Source organism: Siniperca chuatsi, linkage group LG2 (assembly GCF_020085105.1).
Source record: "Siniperca chuatsi isolate FFG_IHB_CAS linkage group LG2, ASM2008510v1, whole genome shotgun sequence".
NCBI classification, from domain to species: Eukaryota; Metazoa; Chordata; class Actinopteri; order Centrarchiformes; family Sinipercidae; genus Siniperca; species Siniperca chuatsi.
The window spans coordinates 7,795,873-7,816,548 of NC_058043.1; the positions used below are offsets into that span (position 1 = coordinate 7,795,873).

Here is a 20,676-nt window from a genome sequence, read left to right on the forward strand (position 1 = left end):
GAACTTAAAATGCATCCATTTCAGAGTACATCAACAATCTGGTGACCCATGGATTTGGTTTCTTAATGTGGCGAATACAATTGAGCAGAGTGTGCTATCATGACCATTCTCCCACGCTTCTTCACTGCATCCAGAGCAATCTAATTAATGCTGGCAGAGCATTTACTGTTTGGGAAGTTTTTGCTTCTCCCAAGCTGAGAGGGGGAATCTGTCCAGGCAGGGCATGACTCCAGATATCTATTTCTCTAAATAAGTAGTGATGACTTTGTCAGGACACAGTATTTGCACTCGATATCTGGCAGGGAGAGAGAGGAGAAGGGGTTGTGGGGTGATGGTGATGGTGGTGTGTGGAGGCATTTGGGAGGTACAGATGGACACGTGAATGTATAAATTGTGGATGAGTCTGGGTGAGGGGGGCCTTGGCTCTGGTTACACAGAGTCACTTGAAGCTGTGTTTTTTCGGGCTCCTCGCTGCAAGATAAGTCCTCCCTATCTTTGTTTCACCCTGTGCAACAGACCATTATTTGTTCTGGCTCATTCTCAAGAGCCCACAGGATCGCTCCTGTCCAGATTCTGCACGCTGATACAAATCAAACAAATGATTGCATGCAAATAAGGGTGAGTGTGGAGGAGAAGAGCTAAAGACTATATTTAGCTCATGTCACATTCACACAATGTGATTCATACAGAGAATAAATCTTCAGTGTCTAGCAGCAAGCAGCTGTGCTTCTTTTCCAAGAAGGACATTGTATTTTCTCTGGACATCTACCTAGGCCTCACACAGGAGTAATGAATATCATATCATATTGAAAACCCACAGCGACACTTTAATTGTTTGGGAATGGGAGCGATGCCACCTTAATTGGAATTGCATCAGAGATAGGTTGGAGCTCTCCTGCTGTTTTCGTTTTCTCAGCATTGGCATTGACAGGCTTACACAAAGGCCAATATAAATGTGGTACATCAAGACACTCAGCCTGTGGGTTGTGATTCATCTTTGTAAGCTTGTTATGATTGGTGGACCTTTTTTGATAACATTTCAGGTTGCTTTCTTGATTGTTGGGGAGGTTTTTTCACAACCTGCACTCTCTTCAAAAAGGGACACACATCAGGCGTTGAATGGCAGAAACTCTGAATCAAATCCAAATTGAGCCACTGAAAGCTCCTGGCTTTCAAAGGCTCTGTTTGTGTGCTTGTGTTTACTTCTTCATTTGTACTGAGAACAGAGTCTTTAAGTTTTCAGTGTGACCTTGGACATGTTAATATCTGATGTCAGTTTAATGAATTGAAAATTATTTTATTTTCATTTTATCATGAACTGACTCCAGCAATACATCAGTCACTTGATCTTGTAAAAAGAACCCTCATTGTTAAGCAACTCAGAACCTTTCAGAAACTTACAAGAGCCTCTCTATTCTTCATTGATGAAAAGATCGCAGTTTTAAGAATTGTTTGATGTTCCAGAGATGACATTGTGAATCCATTACATAATGTGTTTAAAATTCTAAGTGATATTCAAAAAAAAAAAAAAAAAAAAAAACTGAGAAACTGAGGAGGACTACAAATGACAAGGTCTAAAAGGATAATTGATTTGAACTTTTTTGAAATCTAAATTGCTGACAGGTAGAGAATGTTTAACCAAAGACACATTATCCTCTGGCCTCCACAATTTGATTAACACAGTGAACACATTGCAAGCACGATGTAAGGGAGACTGGCCCGGTTCAGCTTTCTGCTCTTCCTATCTCTTTTTTTTCCGTTTCAGCAGAATAGTTTATTACCTGTGGCATTATGATTCAGTCCATTGGTACAGCTTAACATGGGGTCTCGACCTTTTTCAACCAGGTTTTTTTCTCCCTACAGGTGGCTGGCGGAGAAGGTTCTCAGTGGCAGATAGAGATATTTTCCCTCAACAGGCCCATGCCAAGAGCTGTAAAGAGCCTGCAGGTCGTCTCTGCTGTCCGATGCCTGGAATATGTGCCAGAACCTTCTCCAACTGAGGAAGTGGAGGCTGGAGTTCACAAGGCCCCCTCAGGGACCGGTGCCAACATTTGTGTTGGATTAGATGATGGGCGGTGAGAGACTGAAATCACTGAAAACAACAGATACATAAGAAAAAAGAGAAACAAGCTTTTAGGTTGATACAAAATGAGGTAAAATTTTGAAATTAGATTTATTGGAAATAATATTTATTGTTAAAAACAGCACAAATATTAAGATAAGAACACAAATGCTTTTCAGTATACTTGTAAAAAAGTATCTTGTATTATCCTATCTAGTAAAGATTTGCTTATTTCATCAATGCAGGAAATCAGAGTTGATACCCCAACACAGCATCAATTCTGCTACTGCTGCTAAGATCAGTTTCATTTTCAAATCCAATAAACCTTCTGATCCTCACTGTGTGTAACAGATGATAGGTTTAATCTCAGTCTCCTGTTATACAGTTAATAGATTTTTAGTTTTTGTTTTGTTTTCTTCAAACAGAGAATATTCTTGAATTTCAGATTTAGCTGTTATGTTACCACTTTTCTGTAATTTTAATTTACAGTAGTGTTTAGTCATTTGCATAAGAACCTAAATCATATGTCAGCAGTTTTTTAATGCTGACTCATTCTCTTCCAATGTAATGTCTATTCAGGGAAAAGGGAAAAAAAACACACAATAAAATAAAAAATGTTTCAGCATTTTAGCACACTTGAAAGACTGTCAGCTCCAATGCTACTTAACATTTTCTTCTCAGGGAAACAAACAGGGATGTGCATTTGTCATTCTGAAGAAGACAATAAGATGCAGCAAAGTTCCGATGGCATTTCAAACATGAGAAAGACAGAGTGGTTGCACATACACAATGCTTTGCTCCAAAGTGCACTGTTAAATCAAACTGCATGAAAACGAGGCACTCTGTCATTTCAAACGACACTCATTTATCATGTTGGCTTGTGCTGCTATTGTTCTTCCAGCATACTGGTCTACGGCAGTGTGGACACTGCAGCACAATGCCTCTTGACCCTCCATAACCCAGAGGGCTGCCCTGTGCTGTGCCTGAAGCACTCCTCTCGCTTCCTGTTTGCAGGCCTGCGGAACGGAACCATGATGGTTTATGGAAGAAGTAACAATGGTAAGGTGCCTCCGAGGTTGCTTTGTTTTGAGACTGATGGCTGTAGTTTTGTGTCTGCTATATTGCTGCCTTTTGCTATTCTCTATGTGCGGTCTGTTGGGGAAGTAAGAGGTGCAATTGTCACTGGTACTTTTTTAAAATGTATATTATATGGTAAGATATAATGAAAAATTAAGCCAAAACTAATTCAAAATGAAAAACATATTTGTAAAAACAAAACATATTTAAATTGACTATATTTTTTAATTACTATTTTATAAACTTGTATGTCTTGTAGATACAGTAAATGAGGCCTGTCATTTAATTCCATCATTTACCATGTGTTAGTTTCTACCAATGGAATACAAACACAATTTGACAAACAGGGTGTCTTATTTTCACAATAAATTTCATTTCTAGTATTTTCATGTCAACCACTGTTGTCTCTTAATGAGGTGTTACGGTGAAATGGACTGAAACATTTTTTCTTGTTAATTTTTCCTAAAGTGAAATAATTAGAACAAATGAGTTTTACTGTTTTCGTGCATTATACATTTATAAAACAGCTCTTTAATAAACATTGATTGTGTTCTAAATTGTTTTCATTCATGTAGCCTATAAAGTTTGGTGTTATGTGTTGTGCGATAAATGTTTCAGTAAACCTATTTTCAGTGAGAATGAGAGTATTTGTAAAATTGTTATGGCTGTACCTGACTGAGAATTTTGTCAGTCGAATCAGATTTGGCTGTTCAATATAAATATTTGGCTATTCATTCCTTTTTTTTTTTCATATAGACTATCAAGCAACGCTTAATTGAACTGCCAGATTTTTGAACAGGATTTGGCAGGACATTCACGGTGACAGCGTCGTTCATGTAATGTAGTAAACAAGCCAGGTTAGAATGCGTGTTAACTACACTAACGATGGATTGGAAATGTGCAACATTTTTTGCAGACACTAGATATCAAACAAAAGCCAGAGACTATATCGTATTAAGTTGCTGTGAGCTGTAAATTCACCACTTCAAAGCAGAAGGCAGAAGATAACGTTATCTCGGAGCCTGACCGGGCAAGGCCTCTCTTCCTCCGGGCAGCTGCCTCCGTCTCACTCAGACTCACCCTGGGTCTGGGTCCACAGCTGCCTGTACCCATTGCAGACATTTTCAACGAGCGGATGGGACGACTTGACGTAGTGTAATGATTTTAACCCAGAGAGCAGCGTGAAAGTGAGGAGTGCTCACTCTGCAGCTGACACTGCACACAGACTGACCAAAAAAAAACCAACTGCTCGACTTGTAGAATCTTAGTTGACTGAGGTGTCTCCAACTGATGATTAGAATCTTTCAAGGGGCAGCCCAAAAAAATTATATTAATTTTGGACTGCCTTTCAAACAATTGCCTTAGAATCACTTTCCCTTTATGCTATACTTCACATTTCTACTGATTTTCACACCCGCTGTAAGTATGAAAATAACACTTCACCATGTGGTAGATGGCATGCCATGTTTAGTCAGGCGTTGCACAAGGCCAGGAGGGCTTAACACCATCTCAGCAGTGGTTTGCAGTCTTCACAGCCAGCAGGAGCGCATTAGCTCTATCACCAGGTTCTTCTTACCTGGCCACAGTATGTCAGTGTGCCTGCCTTCCTTCATTGCTCCTCTCTCCTCCCATGCAGAAAGGATGATTAATTACACCAAGCTGCTGCATGCCGATTAAATATTATTATTCATGCTTTGTATAAAAAAAAAAAAAAAGGACAGAAGAAAAGCTCTGGAGGGTGCCGGGGAATGTTTGTGGATTCGGTGGCACATCTGTGAAAGATTTATGTCCTTGACTAGCATACTACTGTCTAAAAAAAAGTCTGCAGCAGCCAGGAAATTCCAAGGCTTCAGTTGAGACTTGTATCAAAAGACACCAACGCATTGTTGCTTAGTGAATTATGTGCTCCTGCTTTCCTCACAGAGATATGTACATCAGACATCATGTCAACTTACAATAAAAATGCTTTGCAAGAGGAGTTAGAGAAGTTTGGTTCAGTGTGACATGCTGGGCCCCCCATGCGTTAAAGAGAGAGAGGCTTTGGCGTGGCTTTGCTTAGTGCAAGGGGCCGGAGGGACATTTACAAGAGTGAATTTTGAAAAGGTGGGAAAATGACCTTTATTACATGCCAAGCAATTAACCTGTGAAAGTCAGAAGGCATTGTAAAGCTATTCTGCTATGAAAGGCAGAAATAAACAACTCAAAATGTTAATTAAATGGCTGGGTGCACTCCCTTCTCTAATTTTGCTTCATTAACGCATAGCAAAGGAAATGCTTATGTAATACACTTTATAATGTGCTTCTGTGGTAGCTGCAGCGGGTGCCCCATGATTAAAGCTCAAAGAAAAAAGGTCTGCTTCATTTTCACAATGATGAAGCAAAAAGCGAGACAGCGCGTCCGCGTGAGAGAAAATAACTGACAAAGTTGGAAAGTGGATTAAAGTGTACACCACGTATTAGCATGTGGGTAGCAAGGGTGCGAACATTGTGCTGCACATTGTGTGGCAACTCAAATGGAAGTCCAAGTTTATTTTGTCATTCTGTAGTTCATATTCTCTCACATGGCATTTTTTTCATTAGAGTGAAAGAAAACAAGCCTCTACTGTGAGCCCTCTCCACTGATGCTTTAGTAATTGCTCAACAACATGAAATAGCTTTAAGAGTATTTTTAAAGTAAACACCAAGCTAACTTGCTGTGGTACAAGTGGGAAGAATTTAATTTAATTGCCTCGCTCAAGAGAAGTGACAGTGTTCAAATAGAAGCGGTGCTTGAGTTTATTAATAAAACTGTAGGCTAGCTTTGATAATAGCCAGTGATTTTAAGGGTTTATTATTTACATCCTTGTGATATCTTGGTTGTAGTTTGGAGCAATGTATTTGCTTTTTATTCACTGTTTTTTTTTTTTTTCCAGATGAACTTTGGGACCCTGACTCCTGCAGATGTGTTAGCCTGGGCTTAGAACCAGTGCGGACACTGTTGGTGTTAGATGACTCAGTGTGGGCAAGCTGCGGGAACTCTGTCACAGTGATGGACATCTCCAGCCTCACCACTCAGGTAAAACCTAAATCATTGTTGGGCACATAATGTTGCAGTTTACCTTGTTACTAAAAAAATAAACAGGCAACGATTTTTCATCACAGAAAAACTGCTTCCATCTGAGCATATTCTCAAGATTGTGCATTATTTATCTGGAGATTCCTCCTTAAAGGGGAGAACTATAAAAGCAATGAACAAAACTTCAAGTGCAGTAAGAATTTTCACACTTTTCAGTTGATAAATAGAGATATTATCACTCCATCAATTTAAGACTGGTTAAACGCACTGTTGAATTTTTCTAAACTTGAGTCATTTACATTAATATAGGCTCATTAGATTATTATAATGGTATATGGTCACCCTTTTTATCATTTTCATGTGTACTGAACATCTTATTTAAATATATACTGTATGTTTATCCAGTTGTCATAACAAGCATTTTGGTGACCTTTACAAATGTTTTTCTTGAGTTTATTTAGTTTTTTGCCCTGTCAATTGTCAGTCTGGTTGAACCATTGTACAGTGTTTTCTTCTCCATGTACAAAACATAATTTTTTTTGCAAACCCTTCATACAAAGTAACATCATTTGTAAATAAGACTTTCTACAACCTAAAAGCATGAAAGACCATTCAGCCATAGTATTCCTTTCAGCCATCTGAGTCTACTGAATCAAGCTTTTGTGGCAGGCTTGAGCGGTTGTGTGTGTGTGTGTATATATATATATATATATATATATGTGTGTGTATATATGGTACATGTGTTTTCTGTTCATTTTCTGTTTGTGTATAGACATTTTTAAAATCTATATCAGTTAAAAGAGAGATACTTGAACTCCATCACTTGGGGCAGAAACTCGCTCTCAACTGTAGGGAGCAACCCACCATTTCCCAGCAAAGTGCTGACTCTCATCTTGACTGCTTCACACTCGACTGAAGATTACCCCAGTGTGTGATGAAGGTCACGGTCTGATGAAGCCAACAGAACCACATCATCTGCAAAAAGCAGAGAAGCAATTCTGAGGTCCCCAAACTGGACACTCTTCTCTCCCTGGCTGTTCCTTGAAATCGTATTCATGAAGGTCACAAACAGAATCTGTGACAAGGGACATCGCTGGCGGAGCCCATCAACCACTGAAAACATATTTGACTTCCTGCTGAGAATATGGACACAGCTCTCACACTGGTTATATAAGGACCGGATGGCCGTAGCAACGTACCCCATACTCCTGCAGTGCCCCCCACAGCGTAAGCCTTCTCTAATTCCACAAAACACATGTAGACTGGATGGGCAAACTCCCATGACCCCCCCAGGGATGGGAGCATACCCTGTCCCCTTTATTAAAAATGGGAACCACCACCCCGGTCTGCCATTCCACAGGCACTGTCCTCATATAAGTTCACGCCAGAGGGGCGAATTCTCTTCCCTGAGAATTAAAAGTAAAATTATTTAACATAAAAATGCTGTTGCAGTGTACTTATTATTTTGGTATTTTTATTATTTAAAAGTCACCACATTGCAGGAAAAAGTCTCTGAAACTCAAACCCTGCCTTTTGAAATCCTCCCTATTTTTGAGGTCTCCCCTGAATCTTCAAATTCTGCCTCCTCTACAGAGGACATGTTGGTCAGGTTCAGGAGTTCCTCAAAGCACTCTTTCCACCCCTCAACAATAACCCCAGTCAGGGACAGCACTTCTCCTCCCTCGCTGAACACACCCTGAGCCAAGCCCTGCCTTCTCTTCCTGAGTCATCTAACAGGCATCTAACAGAGCCTCCTTGAGGCCAACCAAAAGTCCTTCTCCATAGCTTCCTTTAATATCTCCAACACCTGGGTATTTGCCCATGGTCCAACCAAGCCTGAAAGCCCTCCTTCAGCTTTACAGCCTCCTGTGTCCACCAGTGAGTTTTTAGGTTGATGCCACGAAGGGCACTGGTGACCTTCTGACCACAACTCCTAGCAGCCACCTCTACAATGGAAGCTTTGAACCTGTCCCATTCGGCTTTCGTGTCCCCAACCCCAAGATGCTATTAGATATAAAAGATAGATGATATGACAGAGTCTATTATTGATCTTTGGCCTAAGGTGTTCTGGTACTAAGGTGTTCTGGTTATGTCTCATTTTCCGGGGAGAACTACAACAGCAGTGCTCACCGAGGGGCTCGAGAGTATCCCCACACCCGCCAGGTGCCTTTCACCCTTAATTCCGGAAAAGGAGAGAGTCCAGCTACTCTTCACCATGTGCCATGTGTAGAGCTGAGCCCTATCTAGTTGATCTCTGCACCTCCCGCATTATCTCTGGTTCCTTCCCTGCCAGAGAAGTGACGTTCCACATCCCTAGAACCCTGATGCCAGGGATCAGCATGCCTAGGTCCTCGCCTCTGCCTGCCGCCCGGCTGACAGTGCACCCAACCACCATGCCTGTGGTTGGTGGGCCCACAGGGCAGTGGCTCCATGTAGTTCTTTCAGGCTGTGCCCAACTGGGCCCGGCCAAGGCCCAGCCACCTCGCCGGTGAGCTTCCCTCCCAGGTCTGGCTCCAAGAGGGTGCCCTGGTTTAAAAAATATTACAGTATATGTTAAATACAATGTCCTTATGTTTAAACAGTTGTTATAGAGCAAACAATTCTGCAATTTTGCAAAATAAAACCTATCAAGATTATAATATTTAGCAATTCAAAAGCTCTTGTTTGAAAGGATTGTCTTAACCAGTTAAAGAATGAGCTTCAAGGAAATGTGTTATGTTTCTTCCATCCCTACTTGCAAGGTAAACTCCACCCCACCTTCCCAGCTTAGAAATATTCTCAGTCTTCACTAGAGAATGGTTTGAAGACCTAGATGGATGGGTTCATAAGTGAAACTGCTAGACAAGGTGTTTTTTTATTTATTTGTTTTGTTGTTTTTTGCAGCATTTTAGGAAGCATTTTCCCTCCTTTCATTTTCTGAAAAGATTTTACACATCCTTAGAGAGCCAGCATTCTAATCTGTGATGTCATCAAGATTTACTGCTTGAAGCTGCTGCATGGACAACAAATCAAACCATTTATAGATTCATACAATGTTTGTTGGAGCTCTCATAAACAGTTAAGCTTCATTTTGTTGTAGCGCTCTTGAGTTATGGTACAAGAATGCACACCATTATCTCCAGAAAATCATCCTGGGTGTTGTCTCTGTCATGCTTTCCATTTTTGTGTAGTCATTCTCCAAGGTGTTCATCTCTACAGTGTGTCATTAGAGGTGTACAGGGTGGCGACTTCTACGGCTGTGGTAGTAATAATGAATGACAGAAAACAAACTCTTCTGGGTAATGTTAATATGGTATTCAGATGCCAAACTGCAAACCATTACCATTTAATTATAGCTCCCAGATGTCAGTGTGTGTAGCTGTGTAAATGGGTAGAAGGGTGTTTGTTGAAAAAGAGCATGTGTGCTAAGCAAACATTCCCTGGATAAATACAATTTGATGACATAAAAACATGATGCTGAATTTTAACAACCAGACAAACTAAAACACTAACATAAACAAAATGCCCACATCATATAAATTTGTTTTCCATTTTCATGTAAATGATATATATATATATATATATATATAAATATAAAAGCTGCAGATAAACAGCATGCAAAAAAGTAGCCAAAAAATATTTAAAAATGTGAACCTCCAATCCTCCAAAGTTAATGTGTACACGTATTTACATTTTTTTTCTCTTAAAAGTTGCAACAAATTAGAAGCAGCTGACAAATCTGGATGATCAGTACAGAGACAGCTGCTTATTGAGGCTGCCTCAAGATCCTCATAATCAGGAGAGAGCTGAGCTAGGGATGTCTCCTTTTATTCCTTCACCTCTTTTCCTTAGCCCTGTCCTCCAGAGACACAAGCTTAATCAGCTGAATGGCCACGCAGTGGAGGCATAGTTCTGGTTCGCCATGTCTCCCACAGAGCTTAACAGGTCAGCCCTGGTTACTTCTTTGGTAACCTTGTCTTTCTGACTAATTTGGACTCAAGAGGGCTGTCTTCACAGGAGCTGTGGTGCATATCCAGGATCTGGAGAAGCAGAACCTGGCACATGTATCAAGAGATATGACTTGGAGCAAGGCTAGAGGGTCATGGACTCATATTCACTTCACTTCTTTCTGTTGTTTTCACCCAATGGATGTTCACCACTTTGTTGGATTTGCTGCACTTTTGAATCATTTATCCATGACTTTTCTGGACACTGTAGCCTGTTTCATTTGACGCCACTGATCTTTGCACCCCACTGCTTGATTTAGTCTATTTTTAAATCTTCACGGTGAATGCCTTGATGATACAGTTTTATTTGAATATAACCTTTCAGTCTGTTTTGGTACCACGGCTGAATACTTACTATGGGGTCAGAAATCGCCTGCAAAAGTAACCCAGAGGATCATCACCACAAATGTGTGTGTACTCTCAGCTTTGTACTATTTGATGATGTACACTCCACCCCAGTGGTGATACATAAAAATTATAGTGCTGACAAAACCTCAGCAATAGAATGGCTGTGAGGAAAGAGAGAGACAATTATGGCTGAAAGAATGTGAGGATTTAGAACCTGTTTTGTCAGTCTTAACATGCAGACATCTTTTAACGTCTCAAAAAGATACCTTTGACAGTTTTGACTATTAGATATTACCACAGAGGTTTAAACAAAGGAAATTACTTGGAAACAAGACTGAGAGTTTACAGTCACATTAGCAGCTCTGTGAGGCTGTACGTAGGCACAGTGGTGGTTTGAGCTAAATGTTAACGTCAGCATGCTCACAATGAAAATGCTAAAATGCTGATATTTAGCTGGTATAATGTTTACCATGTTCATTATCTTAGTGTCGTATGATGCTGTGTAGTGGTATGTGGACCCAAAAGCAGATGAACAGGAAGCGGTATCAAGGGCCAAGTGGGAGACTTTGGGAGGATGGCCCGGGGGCTGAACATGTGCGGAGCTGGGGACATCGGGCGGACGGCCCGGGGGCTGGACATGTGCGGAATGCCGGTGGCACAGGAGGAAGGTTACAGGAGGCCGGCGGTGAAGACTGAGACCTTCTGGAGGCCGGCGGCGAAGACGAAACCCCTCTGGAGGCCGGCGACGAAGGCAGAGCCCTTCTCGAGGCCGGAGAACCAGATCAGGGCCCAGCAACAGGACAGCAGGACAGGGAGCCGGCGATGGAGAGACTGGTAGAGGAGCTGGCAGAACCAGTGATGTCTGGGAACCCGGAGCCTGCCACTCCGGCAGAGAAGGAGGATACTGCTGTGATCCAGCAGAGAATTCAGTGGCGTGCTGCGACCCAGCAGATGGTTCTGTGGCATGCTGTAGTCCAACGGCGACTGCGGTCCAGTGGCGGCAAGGGATTGGTGCTGCTGCGATCCAGCCGGGAAAGGAGGCGGCTACGATCCAGCGGCGGCAAGGGATTGGTGCTGCTGCGATCCGGCAAAGAGTCCAGGGACAGGGGGCTGCTGCAATCCAGCAAAGAGCCCAGGAAAGAGTCCAGGGACTGGGGGCTGCTGCGATCCAGCAAAAAGTCCAGGGACTGGGGGCTGCTGCGATCCAGCACAGAGTCCAGGGACAGGGTGCTGCTGCGATCGAGCAAAGAGTCCAGGGACTGGGGGCTGCTGTGATCCAGCAGGGAGTGATGTCTGCTGCGATCCAGCAGAGGCAGGGAGTGCTGGCTGCTGCGATCCAGTAGGGGGTGCTGACTGCTGCGATCCAGCTGTGACTGGAGGCCGCCGCCGTGGTGCTGGGACTGGAGGCCCCTGCGGCTCTGGGACTGGAGGTGGCAGCGGAGCAGGCGAGCAGCTGGGCAGCGGGGCAGGCGAGCAGCTGGGCTGCTGGTCCGTGGTGCAGGCGAGCAGCTGGACAGGCGAGCAGCTGGGCACACCAGCAACTGTGGGAACCAAGCTTCCTCCTGGAGCATTTCCCGGAAGGCACCGAGAAAGCAACAGACTGAGGTGTCCCCTGGCTTGCAGGCTGAGATGCTGACTGGAGACTAGCATGTAGGAGGTAAGTATGTAGGGATATGAACTGGGGGCCAGCAGGCTGGGGTGCAGGCTGATGGCTGGCAGGCCGGGGTGCAGACTGATGACTGGCAGGCCAGGGTGCAGTCCGATGGCTGCGAGGACCACCGAGAGCCAAGCGGGTGCCTAGGTATGGGTTCGGGGCTGGGACCGGTTGAGGAGTAGCAGGCAGGGTTGCAGGCTGGGATGTCTGGGTCTGAAGGAAGTCCGCGAGCCACCCAGGGATGGCCTCCCTCAGCCCAGGTGATGTCGAGAATCTGGCTGCGACCTGACCTTTGATTGCCTCTCTGCGGGACTCATCACATATTCCCTCCCAAATGTCCCTTAGGCATACCAGATCATGCACCATCTGGTCCGCTTCCTCCGCCAACTCTGCTGGGTCCATGATGGGTTGGATCATTCTGTTGTATGATGCTGTGTAGTGGTATGTGGACCCAAAAGCAGATGAACAGGAAGCGGTATCAGGGTGAAGTAGCTGGATGACTACAAGTGTTTATTGGGTGGTGGTATGCAGGCAAGTACAGGCAGACCGGTAGGCAGACAGGTAATGAACAGACAAAAGGCAGATAGGTTACCGGCTGGCAGTGGTGGAAGCAGGGGAGTGAGTCCAAGGTGGCAAACAGTTCACAAGGGAGCAGGCAAAATACAAAACTCCAGGATCCAGCCAAGTATTTCAGGTAAATTCAGGTATTTGGTCATAAACCAAAGTATTGTACATAAAAAATGTTTGAATTTTCATCTAGCACCATCATCAGGTAGGAGGATCACCAAAGTTATTACAGTTCATACTGAATGTTGGTACTAAATTTCAGGGCAATCCATCCAATAATTGTTGTCGCTCTTTTTCACTCTGGCTCACGGTGGCACTAGTCAGTGGTTCACCAAAATCATTAGGATACATCACCTAGGAACCATGAATGCCTATACCATACTCCTGTGCCAATCCATACGAAGATGCTGAGATATTTCACTAGAAGAAGTCAGGGGATCACCACAAGGATTTATACTCTGCAGACCATGATTTACCATACAAATTTTCATGGCAGTCTAATCAATATTTATCAAAATATTTTACTCAGGACCAAAGTGGTGGACCAACATTGTCATCCCTAGAGCCCGGCCACTAGTGTAGCTAAAAAGGTAATTCAGGGGGAAGCCCTTAGGTCCCATCACTGCTGAGACCAGCTTAAATTCTCGCAAATGGTACCTCTGATTTGGCTCACAGATGTATTAAGAGAGCTGGATATGGTGCGGCAAGTCTGTCAGTCTCAGTGGCCAATTGCTACAGGCATGTTCTGAACTCTCCACCAGAGGACTGGTGGAGAAAATGTGGTCAAAAATTGTAGAAAAGGTTTCAATCATAGTCATCTGGACAATGTTTTCAAATTCTACTACTATTCTGATTACGACTGAAACCTTTTCTACAATGGAACACTCCTGGACGAATGAGGGACTACACCGTCCTGTGGTTAAAAATGTCCTTGTGCAAGAGGAAACCACTTTTTGACATGTGAAAAAAGGTAAAAATCAGTTTAAACTGATTCAATCCTAACAAAAAAAAAAATCAGTAAAATTACAAAATGATAAACCCTATTCACATTCCCATCAGGCCAACTAAAGATGTTTGGTAGCAACAGGAACCATGGCACACAATGGGAATTTGAAACAAGTAATTGTGGAGAAAATGAGGAAAATGTCAACCAATCAATGATATTTTAGTTTGTAGATAGTCACACAGTAGGGGCTGATTTGAATCTGATGATAATGCACTGCTTTCTTTGTTTGTTTGATTTTTACACAAATGTCATTTTGTTCAAACCTACCAACATTTGTGTCATGATTTCAGACACTTCTCAGCTTTGTTTGTGAGTTCCTAAGGGCCAATCTTTGCATTATTTCAGAGCTTCACAAACTTCAACACTTTGTAGAGGTCTGACTTTATTGTGTTTGTAACCAAACCTTAACAAAGTAGGACATACATGGACATACAGGCTTTGATCAATACTGACTGGCAGGCTTGTTCTTTCCTCGTCCCATTACTATTTCTTTTTCTACCTGCTTTCTCCTATCACTCACATGTCCACTCGACTCCCTCGCCACAGCTCCAGAGTGGAGATGTGGACTTATCGCATCGCAAAGGACAAAGACACCTTGTCACCTGGCGTAATGAAGGACTAATGAGCTGTTCAGACCAGCTGTAGTGTTTGTGGCTTTAGCTCTGCTGTTATTTCCCACTGCTGGTGGAGTACTATAGGAGGGATGTTGCTGTTAGTGTGACACTGCTGAGTTGAGTGGAAAGGGCACATTACTTCTGTCAAGCTTCACTGACCACCTCATCTCTGTAAGCAACGCTGGATTCAGCAGACTAATACCAGGTTGTTGGTTGGGGCCAACAGTTATGGCTTGTACTTATCCTGTATTTGACACAGTGCATTGGGCTTTCAACATGTTTGGTCTATATCCATGATAAAATATTTGGAGACTTTTATTTTGCAATATTTGCTTAGATATGAATTGATATTTATGTAAAACACAGTTTTTACAAATGTTAAATCAATGATTTAAACACATTTTCAGGCATGTTTTGAAATCCCTGTGTATCTCAGTCAAATTAGATTTTGTATACATTTAGTTTCCCAGAATGCCTTCCAGGTGTTTTCGAACATATGGTAAGCAAGATGGCACCCAACAATTACAGCATGTCAGCCATTGATTAGCTGGAAGTCCCTTTTAGAGCCACCGCTCTAGATAATGATTAATGCAATAATTATGCAGCATATACAGTACAGTAGGGCTGTGTTTTCCTTTTCAAACTTGTCAACTCATTTGAATTGCAATGGGTTATTGAAGGTGAAATTTGCCTTTTTATTATGGATATCAAATTTTTTGATGGCTGCACTTGAAAACGAAGAGATGCATTGCATATCCTTTCCCAGGCGGAGCAGGCACCCACTGCTGAGGAGTCAATTAAAAGAGAAAACACATCAAAGTCTTCCTTCCTTTTCCCTAATTTCAACAAAGGAGGACCCACTGGCAAGGGCACATAAACAGGTGGTAATCCCTGTCCGCCGGTGCACTAGGGCTGGGATGGGGGGTGCATTCTCAACTTCACTCACTCCCTCTCACTGACTAATTGCCCAGCCTCATGCAACTCATGCATTGACAGTGATATGAGTTCCAAGATGATGCCCAAACCAACCCTTGTCACGCCTTGGACCGCAGGGGCTGCATGTGTTGCCATGATAAGGCTCATTGCATTTATTTCAAGCTACTCATTAAGACTGTGTGCCTGAAACTCTCTTTTTCCATTGTGCTCTTAAAAAGATAGAAGCCAGGGGAATGATGCAAAAATATGCCCCGTGTGTCAGGGACTCTGTAAATTACAAAATTAGGAGGCACAGCTAGACTTTATTTACAGAAAAACAAGTGTAGAGCAACAACTGACTGTAAGAATCAGGAGGCTTCGACTGACCTCATCATGCCAGTTATCTTGTGATGTTTTGATATAAATGAAGTCTCTAGTAAATGAACTTTAAAATCACTGTCACAACTATCAAAGTCTGTACAGTGATGAAGCACGATACAGTCTGCACAGTCATGACTTTCCTTTATTGCCATGATCTGTATGTTTTTGATACATTTATATAAAGTCAGAGCAATAACTTTCCTTCTCCTCTGCCACCCTTCTTTCTTTTTCCTTTCTTTCTGTCTTTTGTTCTTATTCCTTTTGTTTGTGGAGTCTATAGTTTGGAAAAATAACCACATGCATTTTTAATGAATGAAGAAGGGCAAAATATTTGTGATGTTGCTAAACTTACAGAACGGTATCTTAAAATGAAAAAGACCAAAACAATTTTTAGAAAAAAAATTACACTGAGGCTACAATAGTAGAAGTCCACAGATTATATGGATAAAAATCCCCCCAAAATGTCAGTTTTTACCCGAATAAGATTCCAGAGAGAGCTAACCTTTCAATTTTAGAAAAGTTTCATTTTTCATCATGGAAATAATGTGATTTGTTGATGATGTGGGTGACTGTATTTTCTTCCCATGTTGCCCTTATTTACAACAGTATTATTGTTTCATTTACAGAAATTTGAAGTCCATCCAGACCCAATGGTCAGCGTTGCACACATGGCATGTGCCGGTGGAGGGGTGTGGATGGCATTCTCTGAGGGTTCCTCCATTCGTCTCTTTCATACTGAAACACTGGAGCTTCTGCAGGAAATCAACATCTCAACACGCTCAACGCTGCTGAACACTGGTATGCACACATCACACTTGGTCTTGACCTCCATATATACAGGTCAACCTCTATCCTGCAGCGCATCTGAAACACATATTTTGTGTTAAAAAAACAACAATATACAATTGTTTGTCTTTGTGACAAATGTTTCAAAATTGTACCACAAAATTGAATTTTATATGTACTGGTCACATTTTTGTCTTTATTATATAAGAGCAATGAGAGGCCACCAATTTAACACTGGTGCTCTCTTCCCCAGAATTTCATTCTTGTCTTGTCCAAGTTGCTCCTTGGGTCTTGCACTCTGGGGACTGACCTGAATAAGTATCCATCTCAGGCCTTCGCAAAGCCATAATAGAGCCATGGGGTGAGAGATAGGGATTAATAAAAAACTAAATAAAGTCATTGAGGAGCAGTAAAATGGCAGCCTTATTTTCATACTAAGGGTTCCCATGGAAACACTTGTCTTTCTTTAAACATCCATGCTACTGTGGTATCATGTCCGCTTTACCTCTTTTTCTCTACATGTACCTCCCCACTTTCCTCCCTTTTGAGTTAATATTTTCTTTTCTTTTTGTCCCACTTTCTCCCTCTCACTCTTCATTTCATCTCATCCGCTCTGCTTTAAAATCCTCTCACCCCCCGTTTCACTTCTCACTGCAGTCTGTTTAGGATGCCACAGATAGCCCATTACTTCCTGTGTGCCTTCTTTCATGATGGATGAAATATTTATCAACCAGTGTGGGTGTTATCCCTTTTTTGAGGGAAGAACTATGGTAAACAATTTAGATAGCAATGAAGCGTACCTAAAACTCACTGATGATGATAACTACAGTACATGTAACTCAATGTCAGCTTGCCTTAAAAATGTTCATGTGGCACATGGGCTATCAGCTCATTCAGTACATGTGAAGATCATTTTTTACTTCATGGAGTGGTATAAATGCATCTGGATTTAGAAAATTTTGTCCTTTTCGTTGAGTCACACCAGACTGTGATTGATGTATTTAGAGCAATACTCAAAGCTGTGGTAGCACTTCATCTTATCAGGGAAAAAAAAGGTTTTCTCTTGTGAGCTGAGTAAAGAAATAAAGAAAGAGCAAGGAGTAAAAACAAAAACTAAAAACAGTAATGTGTTTCAGACACCAAACTTTTCTCTTTTAGATCAAAGTTCTTTTTTTTTTTTGGTTCGAGAGGAGACTTTAAGGAGAACAGACTCCTGTGGCCATGGTATCAGGAGAAAACCGGTGACCCAGAGGTCATTTTCACCCAGCGCCAGTGCTTCCCCCTGAAATATGCAGCAGATTTGAGGGAGGGTGGCAGCCTCAAGGCTCGGCCCTGGGGGAAGTTACAGGGTGAAAAGAAAAAGAGTTGCTCAGCTCATGTCTTCAGGGTCCACAAAAGGAAGAGGATCTTTGACTTAAGTTGTGATTTGTTGAGCTCACAAGAGAAAAGAGGATCCCCCGACACTCTACAACCACAGATACTGCACATGAAATACTGATAGTTTCTCTCCATCAATGGGTCTCTGCTCCCCTAGGTTTCTCCTTGACTTATGCTAGGACATGCAGTAATGATATACCCCCTAATCCTTTCCCCTTAATGTGATTTATACTCAACAGGGAATTCCAGTTGCAGTAAACAACAGAGAAGTTTCTGAGGCAGAGGAAACTGCTGATCTCTTCTCTACTAATGCCTTTAATAGTTCTATCCTTAGGGTGAAAAAAAAATATTCCAAAATAAAGTCCTCAGTGACATATCACAGGGAATCATTTATCTTTGGAGACATCTTCTTTTTAAGGCAAATACCCGCTCCCACGATAAACCCCACTACACACTGCAGAGTGTGTGCATTGCTACAAAAATTGGAGGTGCAAGATTGCTCGAGGTTAAGCTGTACCTCCTTAATCTCAAGTGCCTTTGTCATTATCCCTCTTTATCACTGTTCTTAAAGACAATGCCTGGCGCCCACATCTTCTCACTAACTTCAGATTTCATGGTAACCCAAGAGTGGGTGTTCATGAGTATCACTCTCTCACTTAAGCTCTCTAACCAAAGTACAAATAGACTCAGAGGCAGTTTTGAGATAAAGGCTGTTTTTTTGCCGGTGCCTAAGTCACTGCTGTGACCCTCCAAGGTCTCCACCTAAAGGCTTCTGCTCTCTGTTGGCTGAATGTGCTCCTTTGCGCTGTCTCCACTTCCTCTTCTATGGACAGCATCAGCTTCCTACTTGGGATGATTCATCTCTACACAGTGAAATGAATGAATTAATGACACTGTTGAGCCATTCATGCAAATCATCATAATGTGAGCATGACACAGAACAAACATGTAAATACAGCTACACATGTAAATGAGCATTCTCTTAGTTGTGATCACACGAATGTTGGTGTAATTCAATTATAGTTACCATGGATATTATGGTAAATTGTTCTATAGATAACTAGGCCACAATGGGAGCCAAGTGCTGAGGGACCACAGAAGGAATGCAAAAATAAATCCACAACAAACAATGTTTTTCACTCCTTTGTTAAGTGGAAACAAAGGATGTGCATGTATAAGACAATTATCTTTTCTCTGTCATTAATGCATTGCTACAAAAACAATGGAATGGATTGTTTTTCTGCAATGGAAAACTTCACAACAGAAAACACATGTTGACTCTTGCATCATGCCCTATCACAGGACATAAAAAAACTTTATCCAAAGAAAATCACCCTGAATTACATAATTTGTCACATTAACAGAAAACTACAATAAGCACCAACACCAATTTGTTATATCTCATCAGATCTGATTAGCTACAGACAAAAATATACAAACCTAAACAAATAAATGCAACATTGTCTATGTTTGCATGTTGCGTTATTAATAATAAGTCAGTCTTAAAGTTCATGCCTCTGACAGACAGCATTATAGTGCTTTGTTTGAAAGATGAGTCATAGACTGACAATGTGCAGGTATGATGAGTTAGAGGCACTCTCTAAAATTATTTACCTTAAAATCCAAACTTTTAATGTTATTTCTAAACCACTGAAAGACTGTGTACACCCTCAATAGATCTGTTTTCAAGTAGGGTGTGTTTAGTGTTTGCTTAGGAAACTAAACTAGAACACTTGAAAGAATCATGAGGTTGTATGTTGCTCTTCCATACAGTAGCAGCTGCAACAAAAATAACATAAAGGTCAGGAAGATGTCAATCAAGCACTAACTGAACACTGATCTGATCAACCAAAATTATTGAGGGTGTACCATAGGCACGTAGGGCCTTACTCATTTAAAAGGATTATGGTGTCTGTATTTGAGTACCTTTAGGATGTCTGTCATTTGAGCAATAAAAGAGAATTTCCTTGTATATTAGTTTTGCTATGTACAGTAGGAGGTGAAAACTTTGAAGCTCAAGATTTCAAAACTGCTCCCATCTTTAACATATATGTGTAATATTAAGTTCACAGAGTCTTGTTTCCTACTTTGAGAGTTTTTCTTTCAACTGGGTCAGTAGCAAGTAGACAAATCCAATTTTTCATAATCTTATGTAACCAAGAGCCCTAGGTGACTGTGCTGTGCATGTGTTAAGCTTGTCAAATACAGATTGATCACAGAGCTTAAACCTTACCTAAAGCTAACACTGATAACCAACAATACAAGTATTTTTTACTTTTTTCATCATGCTAGGACCGAACAGTTCATTTAATACAGTGTTTTGGAAGAACTTCTGTTAATAATAAAATCTATGGAAGTTCATAATTTACTCTCTAAAAGATAGACCACCCAGTCTGTAAAAGTTGTATCATTTTGTCAACAGTTATCTATTATTCTTTCAAAAGGCCCCATAATCTGTTGCAGTTTTGAGTCATTCTATAACAATCGGTGGTGAAGAAAACTCAAACCATTTTCTGTCAATGTTTTCTATATTGCAGGTCAAAAGAGCATGCGAGTCACAAGTCTCCTAATTTGCCAGGGGCTGTTATGGGTGGGCACTGCCCAAGGCTTAATTATCACTCTTCCAGTTCCCAAACTGGAGGGCATCACCAAAATAACAGGTATGGATCAGAGGGGGGCGGCTGACTGTGATTGAACAGCCTCTTGAGAGGTCAAAAGAAAAGCAAATACTTTTTTTTTCTTGATAAAAAATTACTCTGCACTGCCCATTATTGAGGTCACACTTCACATTTTTCTTGTGGCTCTGGGAATCAGTGAAAATATTGCCAGGCAGGCAACACACAAATCA

The 20,676-nt window shown here is 41.7% G+C and overlaps 1 protein-coding gene across 5 annotated transcripts in view; it reads left to right on the forward strand.

Annotated features, from left to right (window-relative positions):
- arhgef10la (Rho guanine nucleotide exchange factor (GEF) 10-like a) overlaps positions 1 to 20,676 on the forward strand; it is a 112,586-nt gene that overhangs the window by 87,993 nt on the left and 3,917 nt on the right. For all 5 annotated transcript variants that reach the window (XM_044181984.1, XM_044182001.1, XM_044182011.1 and 2 more), the window contains 5 exons: positions 1,864 to 2,075; positions 2,964 to 3,121; positions 6,052 to 6,194; positions 16,292 to 16,463; positions 20,366 to 20,488. In XM_044181984.1, coding sequence (XP_044037919.1) covers positions 1,864 to 2,075; positions 2,964 to 3,121; positions 6,052 to 6,194; positions 16,292 to 16,463; positions 20,366 to 20,488 — 808 coding nt within the window. The remainder of the gene's footprint in view (positions 1 to 1,863; positions 2,076 to 2,963; positions 3,122 to 6,051; positions 6,195 to 16,291; positions 16,464 to 20,365; positions 20,489 to 20,676) is intronic.